This window comes from Aulostomus chinensis, chromosome 4 (genome assembly GCF_037954235.1).
Source record: "Aulostomus chinensis isolate RoL2024-O1b breed Wild chromosome 4, RoL_Achi_v1.0, whole genome shotgun sequence".
In the NCBI taxonomy this organism is placed as follows: Eukaryota; Metazoa; Chordata; class Actinopteri; order Syngnathiformes; family Aulostomidae; genus Aulostomus; species Aulostomus chinensis.
This window is the reverse complement of record NC_141323.1, coordinates 9,310,540-9,330,098: the sequence shown is the minus strand read 5'-3', so window position 1 is coordinate 9,330,098 and position 19,559 is coordinate 9,310,540. Positions and strand designations below refer to the sequence as shown.

At 46.2% G+C, this 19,559-nt stretch overlaps 1 protein-coding gene and 1 long non-coding RNA gene across 2 annotated transcripts; one reads left to right on the top strand and one right to left on the bottom strand.

Annotated features, from left to right (window-relative positions):
• Nucleotides 1–1,458: 1,458 nt before the first annotated feature.
• Nucleotides 1,459–6,485, bottom strand: LOC147262593 (uncharacterized). The gene is made up of 5 exons (XM_086202416.1): nt 6,312–6,485; nt 5,237–5,299; nt 3,209–3,349; nt 3,068–3,133; nt 1,459–2,188 (listed from the first exon to the last, which is right to left on the bottom strand). Exons 1-5 carry the CDS (start codon nt 6,483–6,485, stop codon nt 2,096–2,098), a joined length of 537 nt encoding a protein of 178 aa, XP_086058542.1. The 3' UTR covers nt 1,459–2,095.
• A 4,331-nt stretch (nt 6,486–10,816) lies between these two features.
• LOC147262592 (uncharacterized) lies at nt 10,817–18,018 on the top strand. The gene is made up of 3 exons (XR_015112564.1): nt 10,817–10,920; nt 11,010–11,067; nt 17,756–18,018. It is a non-coding gene; the product is annotated as an uncharacterized LOC147262592 (long non-coding RNA).
• The last annotated feature ends 1,541 nt before the right edge of the window (nt 18,019–19,559 follow it).

Below are 19,559 nucleotides of genomic sequence, written 5' to 3'. Positions count from 1 at the left end.
ACTCACATCCTTCCGCTGGTGCAGGTGGCAGAATATCAAGTTTCCTGGCTAAAAGTATTTTTTACACAAAAATCTGGTGACCAACAGAAACGATCTCGTGACCTCCCGGTCCTAAATGTCCCACCTAATTTGGTGGCGTGTCACTGGCATGACGTTTACTTCCTGTCGTGTTATTACCTGCACTGAGGAGGTCATGTGATTAGCTTTTGCCATGAAGTTGTCAATGCCCACTTGTTCTGAGCAGCGATGACTGTGCTAGGCTACATAATGGCTACGTTAGCTACAGAAAATTAGCTGCATTAACTTCACACGTCATGGATTGATTTGAGAGAATGTTGTCAAGTTAATTGTGGCTAATTCATTTGAATAAAAATGAGATTATATGTATAAAAGCAATTTAGTGCAACATGAATCAAATGTTAGCATTGATTTTTAGCTTGTCAAGAACACCTTTCTCCTCATTTAGCCTGTTTGCTTAGCCCGTTAGCTTGTTTTAGTTAGCACACTGTCCACTCAGTCCAAACCCTGCAGCAAAAGTTTTCAGTTCTCTACAATCCATCCGTTTCTGGCTGTCACCATGACGATTTTCAAATCGGTTTCATCTTTAAATGTCAACTTGAGTGACTTGATGAAGAGGCTGTTGCCACGTCCTCTGGGCTCCACCGTGTTTATTCACCTTTTCACTCTCGTCTGTAACACAAACTAAGCTTTCGTATGAGTGGTACAGGTGCTGCCCTCCTCGCTGAGCAGCGACTGACACGTGGAGGAAATGGACCGAAGGTGACGGAGGTGAGGAGCCTCACTGGAACGTCAGAGGTTCCACTGTTGGTTGGATACACACAACCGCCGAACAAGACTTTTAATGTGCTGAAAAAAATATGAAACTTTTTTTCTTCTTGACCCTAAAGATAAATATTGCTGACTCAGCATGGAGATGGTGTGTCATGGCGCATGGGTGAAGCCTCGGGGAAGCTGGCAGGAGTTTCCAAGTAACAGAGTGCAACATGACTCAGTTCTGCTTCGCGGTGAACTGTTCCTTTAACGCTTCCAGATTCTCAAAATCCTTGTTCAAACGTTTCCTTCATCAGTCACTTCTTTATTTTCTTCCCTGACCTCCTATCGTTTCGTATTTCATTTTCTGTCCGTCTTCCTCCTCGCGCTTTTTGTCGAAAGTTTAGTCAATGCTTAGTCAGCGGTTAGTTATTGTTAAGCTAATGTGTCTCGTAACGGTTAACGCTTCATGTTGAGTTTACGGGCGTGGACGGATGGAAACTGGTGAGCGTGTTTGTGGAGGCAGGAGCTGGAGGGAGACGACGATCTCTAGACATAAAAATGATTTAAAGAACGTCAACAAAGCCTAAAGTCTTGCTTTCCTTGAAATACGGAAACGTTTATTTGGGATCCTGAGCTGAAGGGACCCCCTGACTGAAGAACGGCACTCATCAACGCTTCGTTATTCTTAAATTATGATAATTCTGCATTCCTGTATGTAACTCAGGGTTAACGAAGCATCATTAATGAAGCCTTGTTGTACCATTATCTTCTTCTTTAATAATTTGAGCCTTCACATACACACAATTGAAGGTTGTAATCCCACATGTTGACCAGTAGAGGGAGACAACGATCGAAACTTCACACTAAACCAGAATTTCACTGAGATTCATAAAAATATGGAAAACACAATTCACCTGCCTTCTTATTGTTGCAAATAAAATATATTACATTTCAAGTACTTTTAAAACCCTTCAGGAAATACTCAATTATAAATATTTTCTGGAAAAATACCGTATTTTTTTTAAATATACTTATATGACCATAAAAACCTTCAAATACTTGTTTTTCTTGAATAAGCAGTTTTCACCAGCTTGCAGCAGTTCTGACACCTAGAAAACCCTGACGTGGTTCACGGATGCAGGTTGGTGCTTTCAGGCAGACAAACGTCTGACTGGAATACGACGACATAAAGACTTTCCCTGATCGATCGGTTCAACAAAAGTTCCTGAAATGTTTGTGTCACAAGTTTGAAGCCATTACATAAACCTCGATGAGGATGGTGACGAAGGTGATGACAACGATGGCGGTGGCGGTTTCTGTGCTAGCGGGCGTGATGCTCCATCAGCTCAACCATCCACCTGAGGATGAAGGTGAACTCGGCTACCGCCTTCATCACTCTTTTGTTGCTCTTCCTCTGCAGATAAACGATTGTGCAAAGTCAAGAAGACACTGAATTAACACACTGCAACACCCAGATTCATGTTGCACTTCAGTGAACCTACGGACGAGATCTACCTGACAGTCACACAGCAGGACCAAAAACGTTAGCTGCACTTGCTAGCAGTATTCAAAGCACCACTTACCTATCTAATTAGTAAGTTAGGGAGGGCTGTAGCTGTGTTGTGTACTAGCATTGTTAACAGTATTACCAGCAGTACTTGTACCTGTTGTGGTGTTAGCATCAGTAGTGATAGCATGAGCAAAGACAACAATAGCAGCAATGAACGCAGTGCTAGCAGTAATAGGCTAGAAGAATTTATTCCGTGACTGCCACAAGTAGCCAGAGAGCTAGTTGGATAGTATAATCAGTAGCAGTATTAGCACCATGGCAACAGCTCAAAAGGTGGTACTACTTCTCATACTGGTAGCAGTACAAGTGTGGCTGTACTAGTTGAGATGTTAGTGGCAGTAGTAATAGCAAGAGGAAGCAGCAGTGAACATAGTAGTAGCAGTAATAGCATAGTAGAAGTTGTAGTATGGGTGCTAGAGGTGGTGAAGGTATAGTTGGTTAGTATACTTAGTAGTCTGCATAAAAAAAAACCTGCAAATACTGCAACTGCTGGTATGAAAAATTCCAGCCAACATGTTCTTGGTAATTGGCCCAAGCCTTTCTGACAGGTTCTAGCATTAGAACTTTGATGTGGGTTTAGTAATAGTAGTACTAGCCACAGGATCAGAGGCAGTACAAGTTCAAGAAATAGCATCAAAAAGAGTAGTACCAGCAAAAGCTAATGAAGGCCGTAAATGTTGTAGTACAATTACAGTAAGACGGCTTGGTAAAACCTGTTTTTACCTTTTTGATTTTCTTCTCCATCCTCTTGATAATTTTGTGCCATTTAGACGGTGTAGTAGAAGCAACCTGAAGTACACACAAGTTAATCAGAGTATTTTGAGTACATTTATGCAGCAATTTGTCTTCCAGGTTTGTACTCACGCAGTTGTGCAGTGTGTACTGCAGTCGGTCCAGCAGGTCGTTGTAATGGAGGGGGAGGAGGTTCTCGACGGCGTCTATACTGAACACACTCCTCTGGTAGATGTCAATCATCGCCTGTAGCTCCAGCCAGCCAATCGCACGCTGTCAAAGAGTGGGCGCGTTTACAGTCACATACAGAATAAACATCTAGGCTGGCAAAGTACAGATTGAAACTATCGCTAGCTAGCGTGTTTGCTAGATGCTAGCAAATTACTCACAGAGCATCTAAACCTAAAAAGATCTGACAACCTTCCGACAAGTCAGATTATAATTCCATTCATGTCTTTTGAATCTGATTTCTCCTCATGTGTCTGACAGTTAATATTGTACTGAAAGCTAGCTTGCTCAGTTAGCAGGCTAAAGTTAAAGCTAGCTAAAGTTAGCTGGATAAGCAGTCATCAGCTAGATCAAAAACCAGCCGTTGAAAGAACACGCCAACTTTTGGCGTCATAACATTATCATCCATCCTGTTTGGAGCTGGACCAGCGGACCGAGACCCTCCTCTCCGGTACAGTACTCAGATCCAGACCTCCACCAGACAGCTGACTGCTGGTTAGCTTAGCTGCTATTAATGCTAGACGAATGTTAAACCAAACTGTTGTTCTATTAATCAGGCCAAGATCATTTTCAAAGGAAAGTGTGATGGCTTCGGAGAGGTCTCTCTCTTCATGTCTTAAGATACCAATACTGCAAACATTTACTGCATTTGTAGGATTTTACACACAACTAATTAGCTGCAACAACAAATATGGAACAATCATGTGTGATACGTGTCTCAGTGTGTTCTTTCCATGTCACAGATTCAGCTTTAGCACGTTCACACTGCCTGGTTTCTCCGTGAGGTGTAGATGTTGAGTACTTCACTCATATTCTGCAGTACTGGTACTGTCAAGTTTTCCGTTAAATCTTCCCTACTTGAAAGGGCTCAAGAATACACAAGTTGTATTACTCTTGGTTTGACCATTTATTTTGGTTCCAATTTGTAGCAGGTAATAATCCTTGTATGGAATAGAAAATAAAAAAGGGTAATTACATAATTTACATTTCACTTTAATATGAGCAAAATTATACTAATTATGCATAGCACAATTTACTTATAAACAATACTTTTATAATTTACACATTTGCACCATAGCATTCAAGTTTTTAAGCTATGTATAAGTAGGCTAGTCAAGCAATATGATCAGAATGATAAACAGAAATCCATGAAACAATGACGACAAGATCACTACATAAGGCTTGGCCGAAGCTATTTTATTATGAAGTCAAGCATTAGCCAAATACATCATAATTGTAGTCCTTTGAATTAGATTACGCTTTACCGAATGACTGCAGACTAGCACACTGTCAGACTACATCACCCATAATTCTCTGCAACATCAGGACACAAATTTGTGCGCTGTTTTCAAACCACCCTTTACGACTAAAACAGCCTACAGCGACAGATGCACTTTGAGACACCTTGAGAACGTGACCGCTGCATCAAGTCACCAGTTGGTTCAAATGTCATTTTCAATTCACCAAGCAAACGCTCAACACTACGTTGCCGGATTGTAACGCCACCCCCACCGCAAGCAACAGGCTTCGCCAGGTAAGAGTCCATCAGTAGCTCCACAAGTTGTGAAGTGAAACGACAACACAAATCAAACGAGAAAAGAAACATTGTCTTACCGGGGGCCTGTGAATCGTTGAGGATTTCGTTGGAGTGCTGTCAGTTCCGATCTACCGGCTTTTAAAGGAAGGACTGTCAAACAAGCGCACCTGCGCTCTACACGTCACTCAATTGAGAGAGAGAGAGAGACGGCAACCCTTTGCCTGAACATCAACTCGAGCTCACGATGGGCTGATTTTGAGATTTAGTTTCACCTCATTTTGTTCTTCACTTTCAGTGGTTTAGAAACACAAAATTCTTTCAGAAGCAAATTAAATTAGTTATTTTAGGCACTTTGCTCCTGTTGAGCGAAACACGGACTACGTTGGACTACTGACCTGAGGACAGCCCACACAGAACTTGGGCAGCAGCCTCCACCCCTTGAAGGCGTCGCCCTCCCTCTGCAGATGAAAACATCAGATTCTTTCGTTATTTTCGTTCTGCTCAGTCAGGTTGACCTTTAACCTCTAACAGTTTGACCTTTAACCTCTAACAGTTTTCAAAATGTTCCGAGTTTGTCTGGTAAAATTCTTCTTCTTTTTTGTTTGAATTTAATTTTGTTTTTATTATTTGAGTATTTATCCTTTTTGTTCAACTACAAAACTAAAAGAAAGATTTGACAGAAATGAACTGACAATGACCAAGAAGTCGTTTCTGATATTAGTATCAATAGAACTAAGATGATCAATCAGATTGGTCATGTGATTAAAAAAAACGGATCAGATCTGTGGTCCGCAGAAACGTTCACAAAATTCAGGCTCTTATTTTGAAAGAACTGAATCTCTTTTTTGATAATTGATTGACATCCAGTTTTAAATATATTGCTGCAAAATCTTTGTGCACCATTTCTGTTCATATTGATCTGCAGATTGATCCATCGATATTATTTACATTTAATCAATAGAAATAGGAGATTGATGAATTGGCTAATTAATCAATAGTATGTGGATGTATTGATTTGCAGACTGCAAATACTGTGTTGTTGTTTCTATTATGAACGTGAAACTACATTGATTGGTATTGATAATATCAGCACCACATTGATTCGGGTACTGATGAACACATAATATTGATCTGCAGTTGACAGCAAACTCATCAATAAAAGTGTCAAATGGCTCACAATGACAGTCAGCAGAGAAACCGATCACCAATCAATAATTAGGCCTCTTTAATAGATCGTAAATTCAGTAAACAATCCTATTGATAAGGTATTGATAGACATATTGATGAGTAGAGTGACCAGCAGTTATTGACACATGATTCTGAGGTCCAATCAAAACTAGAATGTCAGTAGAACTTATTGATGATCATAAATGTGCTCACCGATTGGCAGAATCATTGATCAAAGTTTTTGATAGCTGAAGTTACTGAAAGTTATTGATCCTACCTGATCAGCAGTTAATCAGATCTTACCGGCAGCTTATTGATCAGGAGTCTGGTCCGGCTCCACAGCTCTCGGATCAGCTGGGGGGGGAGCTCCTGCTGACAGGTGAGCTCTTGGTCGGCCATCGCCATGGCGATGCCCCCAGTGAGGAGAAGGAGGAGCACGTGGGCAGGAGGAGAGGTCCTGCTGAGGAGGAGGAACATCTCTGACTGCGGCAGGTTCTTTCTCCTCATCTGCATTTATACCTCCTCCTCCCCTCTGACACTCCCTCAGATTCCTCCTCTCTCTTCTTCCTCATCTCCTCCTCCTCTCCCTCTCCTTCCTCCTCTAATATTTCACTGACTCACTTCTGTGAATTTCCATGGAATCTCCATGGCGATGTCACCTGGTCTGCTTCCTTTCTCCTTCTACTCCTTCCCTCGCCTCATCTCCACCTCTCCCTCCCTCCCTGTCTTCCTGTCCTTCCTTCTTAAATCCTCCTCTCTCTCTCCTTCCTTCTCCTCCTCCATTTTCCTCTTTTCACGGTGAATTTCATTTCGAACCTGCTCCATCGCCTTATTGCCGTTTTGTTCTTTGACGTTTACATAACGGGATCGCGACATCACAGGTCTGACGTCCCAACTCTCCAGACGAGAGGCGTGTTCTTCGCCACTCAGCCGCCAAGTTCTTGCTTTGATACGAGCACATTTCTGCTTCCTCCTTCTCGCTCCTTCTTCTCTCCAGCGTCACGACTTCGTCCTCCTCTTGACACTTTTATTTTCATAAATCTTCTCACCTCTCCTCAGATCTCCTTTCTTCAGTTACTCCTTTGTTCTTTTACTCTGTTTCCTTTCTCCCTCCTTCCACCATTCCTCCTCTCTCCATGGCTACTGCCATGATGATGTCACTTCCTCCTGGTGTCATCAGGTTCACTTGGGTAGAACCTGGTTCTGGTGTTTTGATGTGCAATCACATAAAAGTAGGTTGTGGCATGATGCAGCTGAAGATACGGTGACACAGCAGTTTGTCCTCAAACTCAGCAGCTCAGAAAGCGCAGAGTCATCATCCGACCCAGATTAAAGGGAAACCATAGAAGAAGTCAAGATGAAGAGCAGGTGAAGGGCCTTCGAGTGTGTGTGTTGCAGTAATTCCAGGAATTCAGAACTGCAACCAGGTCAGGCCGCCGCACTGACGACACAGTAAATACACCTACAGCAGTCTGTTCCTGTCAGAACCCCCCCCCCCCCCCGTTGACTGACGGGTCGGCCTGAGAACCAGAGGAGATTCTGCGAGTCCACACGTCGGAGACATTTATCCACGTGTTGTTGTTCACCTTAAAAATAGACACATGTAGGTACAACAGTACAAACTGGATGGTCAGTTGTGTACTTATACAATATGTTAGCTTAGCGGCTAACAGACCTGATGCCAGTAAACAACTTATCAAAGTAGAACTTCCGGTTCCCTCTTTCTGCCGCTGTCTTGTTCATGTCCTCCTCCTTTTCTCTCTCTTTGCTTCTGTCCCTGTTCTCTGTTTCTCTCTCCCTCCAGCAGGTCAAAGGTCGAGCCTGGATCTGCTCTACGTTCCTGCTTGATAATGTGCTTAAATTGTTGGATGTAAATTAATAGAAAGAGAAGGATTTCAGACCTGCAACTTTGGTTGTGGTTTGGTTCAAAACAAATAAAACTGACTTGAACTGAGTGGATTCCTCTGATCGAACCTGAAAGAGAGACCTGAGACCAGGAGTGGTTCCAGTGCTGGAGATACGAGACAGGTTCAGCTCTACATCAGATCCACCAGTAAACACCAGACCGGTGGATGGTGGAGGTTCAGTTCTACATCAGATCCACCAGTAAACACCAGACCGGTGGATGGTGGAGGTTCAGTTCTACATCAGATCCACCAGTAAACACCAGACCGGTGGATGGTGGAGGTTCAGCTCTACATCAGATCCACCAGTAAACACCAGACCGGTGGATGGTGGAGGTTCAGTTCTACATCAGATCCACCAGTAAACACCAGACTGGTGGATGTTGGAGGCTCAGTTCTACATCAGATCCACCAGTAAACACCAGACTGGTTCAGTTCTACATCAGATCCACCAGTAAACACCAGACCGGTGGATGGTGGAGGTTCAGTTCTACATCAGATCCACCAGTAAACACCAGACTGGTTCAGTTCTACATCAGATCCACCAGTAAACACCAGACCGGTGGATGGTGCAGGTTCAGTTCTACATCAGATCCACCAGTAAACACCAGACTGGTGGATGGGTGAGGTTCAGTTTTACATCAGATCCACCAGTAAACACCAGACTGGTTCAGTTCTACATCAGATCCACCAGTAAACACCAGACCGGTGGATGGTGGAGGTTCAGTTCTACATCAGATCCACCAGTAAACACCAGACCGGTGGATGGTGGAGGTTCAGTTCTACATCAGATCCACCAGTAAACACCAGACTGGTTCAGTTCTACATCAGATCCACCAGTAAACACCAGACTGGTGGATGGTGGAGGTTCAGTTCTACATCAGATCCACCAGTAAACACCAGACCGGTGGATGGTGGAGGTTCAGCTCTACATCAGATCCACCAGTAAACACCAGAGCGTTGGTTGGTGGAGGTTCAGTTCTACATCAGATCCACCAGTAAACACCAGACTGGTTCAGTTCTACATCAGATCCACCAGTAAACACCAGACCGGTGGATGGTGGAGGTTCAGTTCTACATCAGATCCACCAGTAAACACCAGACTGGTTCAGTTCTACATCAGATCCACCAGTAAACACCAGACCGGTGGATGGTGCAGGTTCAGTTCTACATCAGATCCACCAGTAAACACCAGACTGGTGGATGGGTGAGGTTCAGTTTTACATCAGATCCACCAGTAAACACCAGACTGGTTCAGTTCTACATCAGATCCACCAGTAAACACCAGACCGGTGGATGGTGGAGGTTCAGTTCTACATCAGATCCACCAGTAAACACCAGACCGGTGGATGGTGGAGGTTCAGTTCTACATCAGATCCACCAGTAAACACCAGACTGGTTCAGTTCTACATCAGATCCACCAGTAAACACCAGACTGGTGGATGGTGGAGGTTCAGTTCTACATCAGATCCACCAGTAAACACCAGACCGGTGGATGGTGGAGGTTCAGCTCTACATCAGATCCACCAGTAAACACCAGAGCGTTGGTTGGTGGAGGTTCAGTTCTACATCAGATCCACCAGTAAACACCAGACCGGTGGATGGTGGAGGTTCAGTTCTACATCAGATCCACCAGTAAACACCAGACTGGTTCAGTTCTACATCAGATCCACCAGTAAACACCAGACCGGTGGATGGTGGAGGTTCAGTTCTACATCAGATCCACCAGTAAACACCAGACCGGAGGATGGGTGAGGTTCAGTTCTACATCAGATCCACCAGTAAACACCAGACTGGTGGATGGGTGAGGTTCAGTTCTACATCAGATCCACCAGTAAACACCAGACCGGTGGATGGTGGAGGTTCAGTTCTACATCAGATCCACCAGTAAACACCAGACCGGTGGATGGTGGAGGTTCAGTTCTACATCAGATCCACCAGTAAACACCAGACTGGTGGATGGTGGAGGTTCAGTTCTACATCAGATCCACCAGTAAACACCAGACTGGTGGATGGTGCAGGTTCAGTTCTACATCAGAGTGGTGGAGTCATAAAAACCTGCGTTGCTAACAAGAGTCTAGAGGAGCCTACAGAGGTCATGGAGGTCATTCAAGGTCATCAGAGGGAAACACAAGAAGCCTGAAGCTTAGTGGTGGTGACCTTGAAGTCATGTGACCCTGGTGTAGCTCCTTCCTAGGCTAACGTTAGCTTAGCACTGCTAACCGTAGCATCCAGGCTTCCAGCATCATCAGAGGGTTCATTAGTGAAGATGATCTTGATGAACTGAACCTGGAAGATCATCAACTTTTGTTCACCAGAGCTGATTTACTGGTTCAATCACCACAATCACATGGAGCGATCCTATTGGCTGCTGGGGGGGGGGGCAGGACATGACCACTTCCTGTTGGAGGAGGGACCAGGACATGACCACTTCCTGTTGGTGGAGGGACCAGGACATGACCACTTCCTGTTGGTGGAGGAATCAGGACATGACCACTTCCTGTTGGTGGAGGAACCAGGACATGACCACTTCCTGTTGGCGGAGGAACCAGAAAATGACCACTTCCTGTTGGACAACAAACACACCTTATCCCTGCTGAGCTTTTTTAAAAACAGGCAACAGTCCTGCTTCCAGTCAGAATTTTCAGAAAAAGACTCTCAAAGCAGCTCTGACAAAAGTGACTGAAAGTGGCTTTTGAAGGCAACTGATCCAGGATCAGGTCTGACAAAACAACCGGAAAAAAGAAAGATTACCATTTACTTTGTTATGGCCGTCTCATGACCAAGATGGCCGCCGGTGTAAAAAGACGCTGATTCAACCCTGCACAGGAGTCGCTGAGAAGAGAGACTTTGAGTCAAAAATGCCACCGTACTGAAAGCGAAAGTGTTGAAACCACATCGGTGAATGCCTCTCGGTTGTCATGCCCTGAAACGTCTTTGAGGAGGTTAAAATATCAAGAATTTGGGGCCTCTCTCCACCCGGAACTCACCGGATTCAGCCGAGGATGGTATTAGCATGATTAAGGTTATGGATGAAGGTAACACCAATTTCTCTCATTCATAGTTTTTTTTTTTCTCTTTCAATACTGTGTTAAAGATACAAACACACGTGGTCGACTGCTACATGCCAAGCTCACTCACGAGTGTGTATTTATGTGAGTATTTATGTGTGCATTTATGTCACCCCTTTGTCTTTCCTGTCGTTGTTTTGTGTTACATGTTGTTTTTAAATGTGATGTTTGTATGGTTTGTAGTGCAGGTATATAATATTGTTACATTTACCACACATGCATTCTCATTCTCTCTGGCGCCACCACCCACACACACTCACACACTCACACGCGCGCACAAAGACACAGGTACACGTTCTCTTCTCACCTACTTATTACAACTTACACTCAGTAGATTAGTTTAGATACAAACAAACTACGGTTTGTCACTTGGAATGTACGCAGAATCGGCTCACGTGAAAAACGGCTAAAAATTTTAACACACCTACAGTTTACAAGCAGACATTGTCCTATTACAGGAAACCCATCTACCTAAAACAGGAAATTATATGTTAGCTCACATACACAGAGAGTTATAACACCAAGCAAAGAGAAGGAGCCATTCTGATTCACAAAAACGTCAGGTTCACTTGTAAAAACACCATCGTAGACCCGGAAGGTAGGTTTGTAATAGTCACCATATCCACACACAGAGGTATGCATGGCCAGGATATATGGTCCAGATGTTGATGACCCCTCCTTCTTCCTCAGCCCACTCAGACACAGCACTCATAGTGGGAGGGGACTTCAACCTGGTATTCAACCCTCAAGTGGACAGAATCAGAAGAGCAGCTCGTCAACGCAGTTGCCAATCATCCAACATAATAAAGCAGTACATGAGTGATTTCGGTCTTTGCGATGCTTGGCGCTCACGCCACCCCACGCTAAAGGAATACACCTACTACTCGCCAATGCACCACTCCTCCTCTCGTTTGGACCACTTTTTAATTAGTAACTCAATTGTGAAGGACGTCTTTGACACCAAGATTCACCCCATTGTCATTAGCGACCACGCACCAGTCACTCTGACACTCACAAAAAAAACTAGAACACCGCTTTCTAAACAATGGAGATTTAATACATCGTTGCTCAAGGACCCCAATTTTATTAAATTCTTCAAGGAGGAATGGACAATATTCTGTGAGCTAAATGACCAGCCTGATGTCTCAGCCTGTGTGCTGTGGCAGGCGGCAAAAGCAGTCATGCGGGGCAAAATAATATCTTACTCTTCATATCAGAAAAAAACAGGAGAAAGCTCTCGAAACAGAATTAAATGAAAAAATTAAAGCCTTGGAGACAACTTATGCCGCCTCCCAAGAGGAACACCTACTGAGAGAATTAAGGGAATTAAAACTAAAACTAAATGAGTTACTCGACTTCAAAACACAATTTCAGCTGCAGAGACGACGCTTGGAGAACTTGGAACAGAACAATAAATCCAGCAGATTTTTAGCAAACCATCTAAAACGGAACAAAGAAAGAGCAACAATATCCTCCATTAAGGACTCCAATGGGGAAACAACCTGTGACCCAGAAGAAATCAATTACATTTTTAGGGAATTCTATAAAAAACTTTACTCACCTGAGATTAACCCCTCCAAATCTTGCACTGAAACCTTTCTAAGCACAATTGACTTGCCAAAATTAAATCAAGACCAAATAATGGCTCTGGAGTCACCTATTTCTGTCGAGGAACTTCAAGAAGCCCTTAAACATTTGCCAAACAAGAAAGCCCCGGGACCGGACGGCTTTCCTGCAGAATTCTACAAAGAGTTCTGGCCTGAGCTTGCACCAATATTCTACAAAATGTTCACTGAAATGCAGGAAACCTCGACCCTGCCACCCGACATGAACCGTGCGATTATTAGCCTTCTCCTTAAACCGGACAAAGACCCAGCACTTCCATCAAGCCATCGTCCAATATCACTAATAAATGCAGATCTTAAAGTCATCAGCAAGGCGCTAGCTAGAAGGATTGAAAAAGTAACACCTCACATGATACATCCTGACCAGACCGGGTTCATTAAAGGACGGCACTCTACTAACAACACACGTAGACTTATCAGCCTGATAGACGACTGTAACAATCAGAGCAAGGATGCCATAAGTGTCTCCCTAGATGCAGAAAAAGCATTCGACAGGGTAAATTGGAACTTTCTCCTCCCCACATTACAAAAGTTTGGGTTTGGAGATAACTTTGTGAACTGGATCAAAACATTTTACCGCGCTCCCAGTGCTTGTGTCAGAACAAATGATCAAACTTCTCCAAGCTTCTCTCTCCAAAGAGGAACCAGACAGGGTTGTCCGCTTTCCCCTTCCCTTTTTGCTATATTCATAGAGCCACTCGCAGCTGCAGTCCGGCAAAACAACAACATCAAGGGAATTGATGCTACAAATGAGAACCATAAGATAAGCCTTTATGCTGATGATGTATTACTTTTCCTATGGAATGCACAATCATCTCTCCCTGAAACGATAGCACTCATTGACAAATTCTCAACCATTTCTGACTACTCTATTAATTGGAGCAAGTCAACTGTTCTTCCCATCAACTCAGGTTTCCAGAGTTCACTCGCCGCACCACTACGGCCAGGAAACATTAAATACCTGGGCAAATTGTCTGACTTGACACGGCTAAATCATACCGCCCTAATCAAAGAAATAGAGGACGACCTCACCCGGTGGAGGACACTACCCATATCACTTATGGGAAGAATAGCAACAGTGAAAATGATGATCTTGCCAAAAAATCAACTATGTTTTCGCGATGGTTCTGACCCAATCTCCCCGGACTTGGTTCCAACACTTGACTCTAACATCTCAAAATTTCTCTGGAAAGCTAAGCCACCACGTATAAGCTTTAAAGACTTTACAAAAGAGTAAAGACTATGGTGGCTTGGAACTACCAAATTTTTATAATTACTACTTGGCCAATAGATTGCAATACATACTAAAATGGTTAAAGCCAAACTCATTAGACCAAGCATGGCGCGATATTGAACATTCTGCAAAGAAATCCAGGTCTCTGATCTCTCTTTTATCAACCCTGTTATCAAGCATCACAGCTGCTTTAAGTACATTAGCATCAGCAACACCCTCATAGCCTGGTGGGAATTTCTCAAGAGCAATGGGCTCTCGAACACCCCTTGCAGGCTCACACCTGTCTGGGACAATCCTGACATCCTGCAAAATAAAAAAACAAGGGTCGGGAGGGAGGGAGGGGGAGGGGGGTCGGGAGGAGGAGGGGGGTCGGGAGGGAGGGAGGGGGAGGGAGGCAGGTAGGGGGTGGAGAGGGAGGGGGAGGTGGATGGTTTGGTACCTGGGACTTGCTAGCCTGGGACCCTGCCGCTCCCCGGGCGGTCGTACCCACATTTGGGAGGGGTTTGCGTACCTTGGCCCTGTCCTCGGGCAGGCTGAGCCCTGGCACGGTGTCCTAGGCTGCTGCCACTCCTGGACAATGGGATGATGCGGGGGGACATGAGAAGGATGGGGGCTGGCCTCCTTGATGTTGATCGAACTGGGTGCCCTGACCATGGGCTGCCGGCTGGGGGTCCTGCCGTGCATGCTGGGTGGTGGACCCTCTGCCTGGATCTCGGGACAGTGCCCCTTGGTGCTCCAACTTGACCCCTGGACCAGGTAGGCTAGACTCCCTGCCGGCTGGTTGCAGTTGTGACGGGGTGGTCAGTGGGGCCAGTCTGGAAGTTGGCCCCCTGCTGGTCTGGCCCATTCCTCAGCCCCTCTTATCGCCTCTCTGTCCCATCACATCACATCTTATGTATCACTAGGCCTTGAGGGGCTGGATCCCCCAATTTTAATCACATCGTAGACATTTAGGGCTTGGGGGAGTGCATGAGGATGTACTGGGAGACTCTGCTGTCTGCAACTGGTGGGGCTCACATGCCCTGGGTGCCTCCGCCAATTTTAACTACATTCTAGTCATCCACATCATCACATCTACATTCCCACGCACAACACGCACCCTGCACCCATGTTGGGATGGGGGGGCAGCTGGGGCAGGGAGTGGGTCCATTGCTGCCTCTTTTGCTAACTGCACCAACGCGGGCCTAGGGGCCAGACCAGTGCTCTTGAGAGGGGTGGTCTGCCTCCCAGCATGGTGTGGTGGCCTTGCCGTTGTCCGGTGGATTGCTTGCTGGTGGTTCTTCTAGGTCTGAGGTGCCCTGGACCGTATCCGCATCTATGGAGTACTCAGCCCCTGTATGGAGGAAGATGAGGGTATGATTGTTTGTCTGGGGGTGGTGGTCCCGGACACGGGGGCCTTCGGCTCACCCCAGCAGGCGGGCTGGGCCTCTCGGCTGAGTGGGGTGTCCTGGCTGGCTGGCTGATGGTACCTTATGGCCTGGAGCCCACCTGCCCTGGGGGGAGGGGGAGAACAGGGGATGGGTGGAGGGGATGGGGGGTGGAAGGTTGGGGGGTAGCTCTGTAAGTGGGCAGTGGGCCTGGTCGTTGTGGTGGGCTGTGGCTGCCCCGCCTGGCATGGGGTGTGGGCGGGTGTTGGCCTTGCCGCTGGCGGGCCCCTTGGGGGCTCTGGCCAGATCTCGGGCCGGAGGGGCCCTATGCCCCTGGGCTCTGCACGTGCTGTGGGGGGGGGGGGGTGCCCGGCAGGCCCGGGGTCCTCTCTGCCCCGTCTCTCTGTGGTTTGCTTCTGGGTGGGGGTTGCTGCTCCTATGCTTTCCTGTGGGTCCTGGCATGGGTTGGGCCTGTGGCTGTTTCCTGGGGGGAGGGGTGGCCTGGGGCTCCCCGTGTTCTGGGGGCTTCTGGGTGCCCTGGTGGCCTGGTCTTGACCTACCTGCTATCCTGGACTGGGGGTGCGATGTCCTGGCCCCCCACATCAGCTACGCACAGCATCCAAGACAAACCGTAGCACACACACATACACACACACATACACACATGTGGTGCACAACTGATCCATCATCACACACTCAGACATTTATCTGAAAGATTCTATTAAACCCAATGGTAACCCCCCAAATTCTGCAACCAATGTTTTTTTTTCTTCTCTGTTGTTGTTGTTGTTACTGTTTTTTTGTTGTTTGTTTGTTTGTTTTTCTGCTATTGTTTTTTTTGTCCCCCTTGTCTTCCCTGTCCTGTCCCTGTTCCCTCTCTCTATCCACTCCTGTCCTCAGTCCGGTAGCTTCATCAATGAACCAACACCATTCCTAATAAAATTAAGCACAAATGGCGATAGGAGGAGTTTATCAGGTTCCTCCTTTGCAGAGTAAAACTGCTTCAGGACAACGAGGCACCAGGAACATGGATGCTGCTGAACAGGACAGGGAAAAAAAAAAAAATTCAGGGCCCAGCATGTCGTGTAACGTGTCTCTGCTGATGACATCATTTTCTCTGCATGTCTAAAGTAGGTTGCCGCTTTGTTGACTTTGATGGAAAACTTGTTGCCAGCGTGGCATGTTTCAGAACCCTCTGACCCAAAAACCAGCAGCACCTGCTGCGTCAGCGGCCTCAGGAGGAAAATGATCCACCAAACAGACCTGAAGGAAGTGCCACTGAGTGAAGCAGCGTTCTGGGAATCTGAGCTCAATCACTCGTCCTCGTGGACCAGAAGTCTGTCCCAGGAAGCCGAAACTGAATTTTGAAATTCGATTATGTAAATACACAGAGAACTGAGCGCTCCGGCAGATTCAAATACAGTCCCAAAGAAATGAATTCCGTTTCCCTCTTGTTAAATTCATGAAATGCAATGCGGTTCCAAATGATCAGCTCAACTTCAGCTGATGCTCCGATCAGGTGTTGATGCCGTGATTCCAGTTGCGATGAAACGTTGGTCGCTGGAGGAAACAATGAGCTATAAATGAACCGTAGCGTTGCACAGAGCAACGCTTCCATTTCTTATTGACGTCATACTGCAATAACTTGAAGTACGTGAAGTAACACACCAACCTGGTTAGACGTTAGTTAGCTTAGCAGAATGAACAGTGCTAGCATCTTTTCCTACATTAGCATAAACAGGGATGAGTGTCAAATTAATTAAGCAAGTATTCAAAATGAGGCCACTGGGATTTTGGTGATGTAGGATTGAGGATGAAACAAAAATCCCAAACAGGTTGGATCAACATCACATTTTGTCCAAAAAAACCCCAAGGCTAAAATCTACCGTTGGAGCCAATAAGAGCAGAAATAATCGATATCAAGAGACGTTCCGATCCAACATTCTGAAGTCGCTCGCAACACAATCCAAAACCAACAGAAAATCTGCTTTTCACCAAACTGACGCCTGCTGGTGTGAGAAACAAAAGCGACCCGCACGCCTTCATGTCCTGCGTTTCTGTTCGCTCAGACTCAAACTGCACAAGCACATGAGCGACCTGGCAAGAGAAGAGAAACTGCATGAAACAACCGTGAACCTGCTCTTACGTGGCAGCGTTGGCTTGTTTGAGCCTCAGCAGATAAAAATGGTGAACAAAGCTGAAACGGGACAGGAACTCTTCATAGATCGGCGCACGGCTCATGAACGCCACTCAGATTTAAAACCCACGGATTGTTGATGCTGAGTTTGACTTTTCTCAGGTTAATGTTCAAATCTGTGACATTGTTAACGTGACCCACTGCATCACGACTGAGCCGCTTGTAAAAGGTCGTTGAAGGTTAGGAACAATAGGAAGGCGCAGCTCATGGGGGCGTCTGCCATGTAAGGAAGACTTCCTCGTCATCATGCGTGCTTGGGTTTCCTTCTGTTGTCTTTGTGACATTGTTTTAGTTGTCACGTCAACAAGACACCTCTCCTTTTCATGTTTCAGTGCATTTCTTCCCTCAGGGACCTCTGGCTGGTCCAGCGCACCAGGAGTTCTGGGAGTTGGAGAACAATAGAACATGAAAGGATCTTGATCTTCCCCGTAAAGCGATCGTCTGGTGTGGCGAGCTGGAGTTCATACCTGTCCGTGACTCTGGAAACATGCCAAAGACTTTCAGGAGTTTTGAAGCAAAACTTCCCCAAAGTGTCTATCAAGTGTTCATGAACAGGTGTGGGACATTGCTGCTGTCGCTGCACTTCCTGGTGTGGGAAACCCCCGGTGATGACATCACTCAGGTAGAACCCTCCTCTACACACACTTGGGAAAGTCCATCCATCCATCCATTCATCCATCATCCATCCCTCCATCCCTCCATCTTCCCCCTCTTCTCCTGTTGAGGGTGGTGGGGGTGGAGCCTATCCCAGCAGCCTTCCCCCTGGACAGGTCACCAGTCCATGGCAGGGCCAACACATAGAGACAGACAACCATTGGCTCTCCCAGCCACGCCTACGGTCAATTTAGAGTCTGGATTAACCTGGTCCCTCTTGATGTCTTTGGACTGTGGAGGAAGCTGGAGTACCAGAGAGAACCCAGCAGGAACAGGGAGAACATGGAGACTCACCCAGAAAGACCCCGTGCTGCAGCCGGGGCTCCACCCACAACCTCCTTGATGGGGGCCACAGGGAGGACCACTGCTCCACCGGGCTGCTCCTAGGAAAGTCATGGAAGTTAATAATAGTTGTTGTGCCAACTCAACCAGGTCAAGAGATTCATTCAGAGATGTGACCATGAATCCAGCTGAAGAAAGCCCCTAACGCCCCTTTCTGAAGCCTGCATTTGAGTGACCACATGTTTCTTGAAACAAAGGGTCGTAAAAAGGGGGCTCAATCTGGCCATTGACCCCCCCAAGAACCCGTGCCCCCGCTTGACCGGAAGTTCGTGTGTCGAACTGCTATTGGCTGAGAGCCAGTACCATCCCACGGGAAGTGACATCATCTGCCTCACTGGATAAAACTACAGCGCACGGTTCTCTTCGACCTCTTCAACCTCTTCGGACCTCGAGCTGGCAGTGCAGCGACGGCAGAGACTCTGCAAAGGACACATCTCCCTCCTGTCCACTCGTCCAGAGAAGCCACCATCGAGCCACGCAATCCGCGTGAACTGGTCCCTGGTGAAAGAGAGCTCAACAGCTTCTTCATCCTTCCCACCAGTAACTCCAGCAGACCCTGCAGGCTGCCCCGCCGCCGCTCTGCTGCCCTCCGAGTCGAGCCGAACCGCGCTCCGGAACACGGAAACTGGATCCCTTACCGCTCCACCGGGTCAAGTAAGGATTCCTTTACTAGGCATTTTCTGGGCAGAGAAACAGCTGAGTGTGTTGTATGAAGTCTATGAATGCTCTGTTGATGTGACGAAGTCCTGTAATTAGCAGAAATTACATAGCATTATACGTTATTTATTGATGTTAGTTATTAATAACCGTGACCTCTCAAGAAGGCGTTACCGGTTATTGATACTGCACAAGTGTGGTAACACATATTTTTGGGTTTACTTTTGTCCTTTCCTCTCCCTCTCTCTCTCTCTCTCTCTCTTCCGCTAAGCGCTCAGCTTAGTAACTAAACACTCCACGTTTATAACTTATATATGCTCCTTCGGCTGCTGTCAATCACAGAAGACACGTTCCTCCAAATGAGATGAAAGAGTAGGAGACTTTGGAAAGATATTTTTAATCAGTCCTTTTTATTCTAATGTTCTCAAAGCAAGAACATCAAGAAATGAATTCCTCTAATATTCGACTGAAGAGACGGCCTGGAAGAGTTTTAGTCTGAC

Coding starts and splice junctions, on each gene's coding strand:
- LOC147262593 (XM_086202416.1), bottom strand. CDS start 6,485: ATGTTCCTCCTCCTCAGCAGGACCTCTCCTCCTGCCCACGTGCTCCTC. Junction 5,300..6,311: donor TCCTGATCAATAAGCTGCCG/GTAAGATCTGAT, acceptor TTTCATCTGCAG/AGGGAGGGCGACGCCTTCAA. Junction 3,134..3,208: donor AGTACACACTGCACAACTGC/GTGAGTACAAAC, acceptor TGTGTACTTCAG/GTTGCTTCTACTACACCGTC.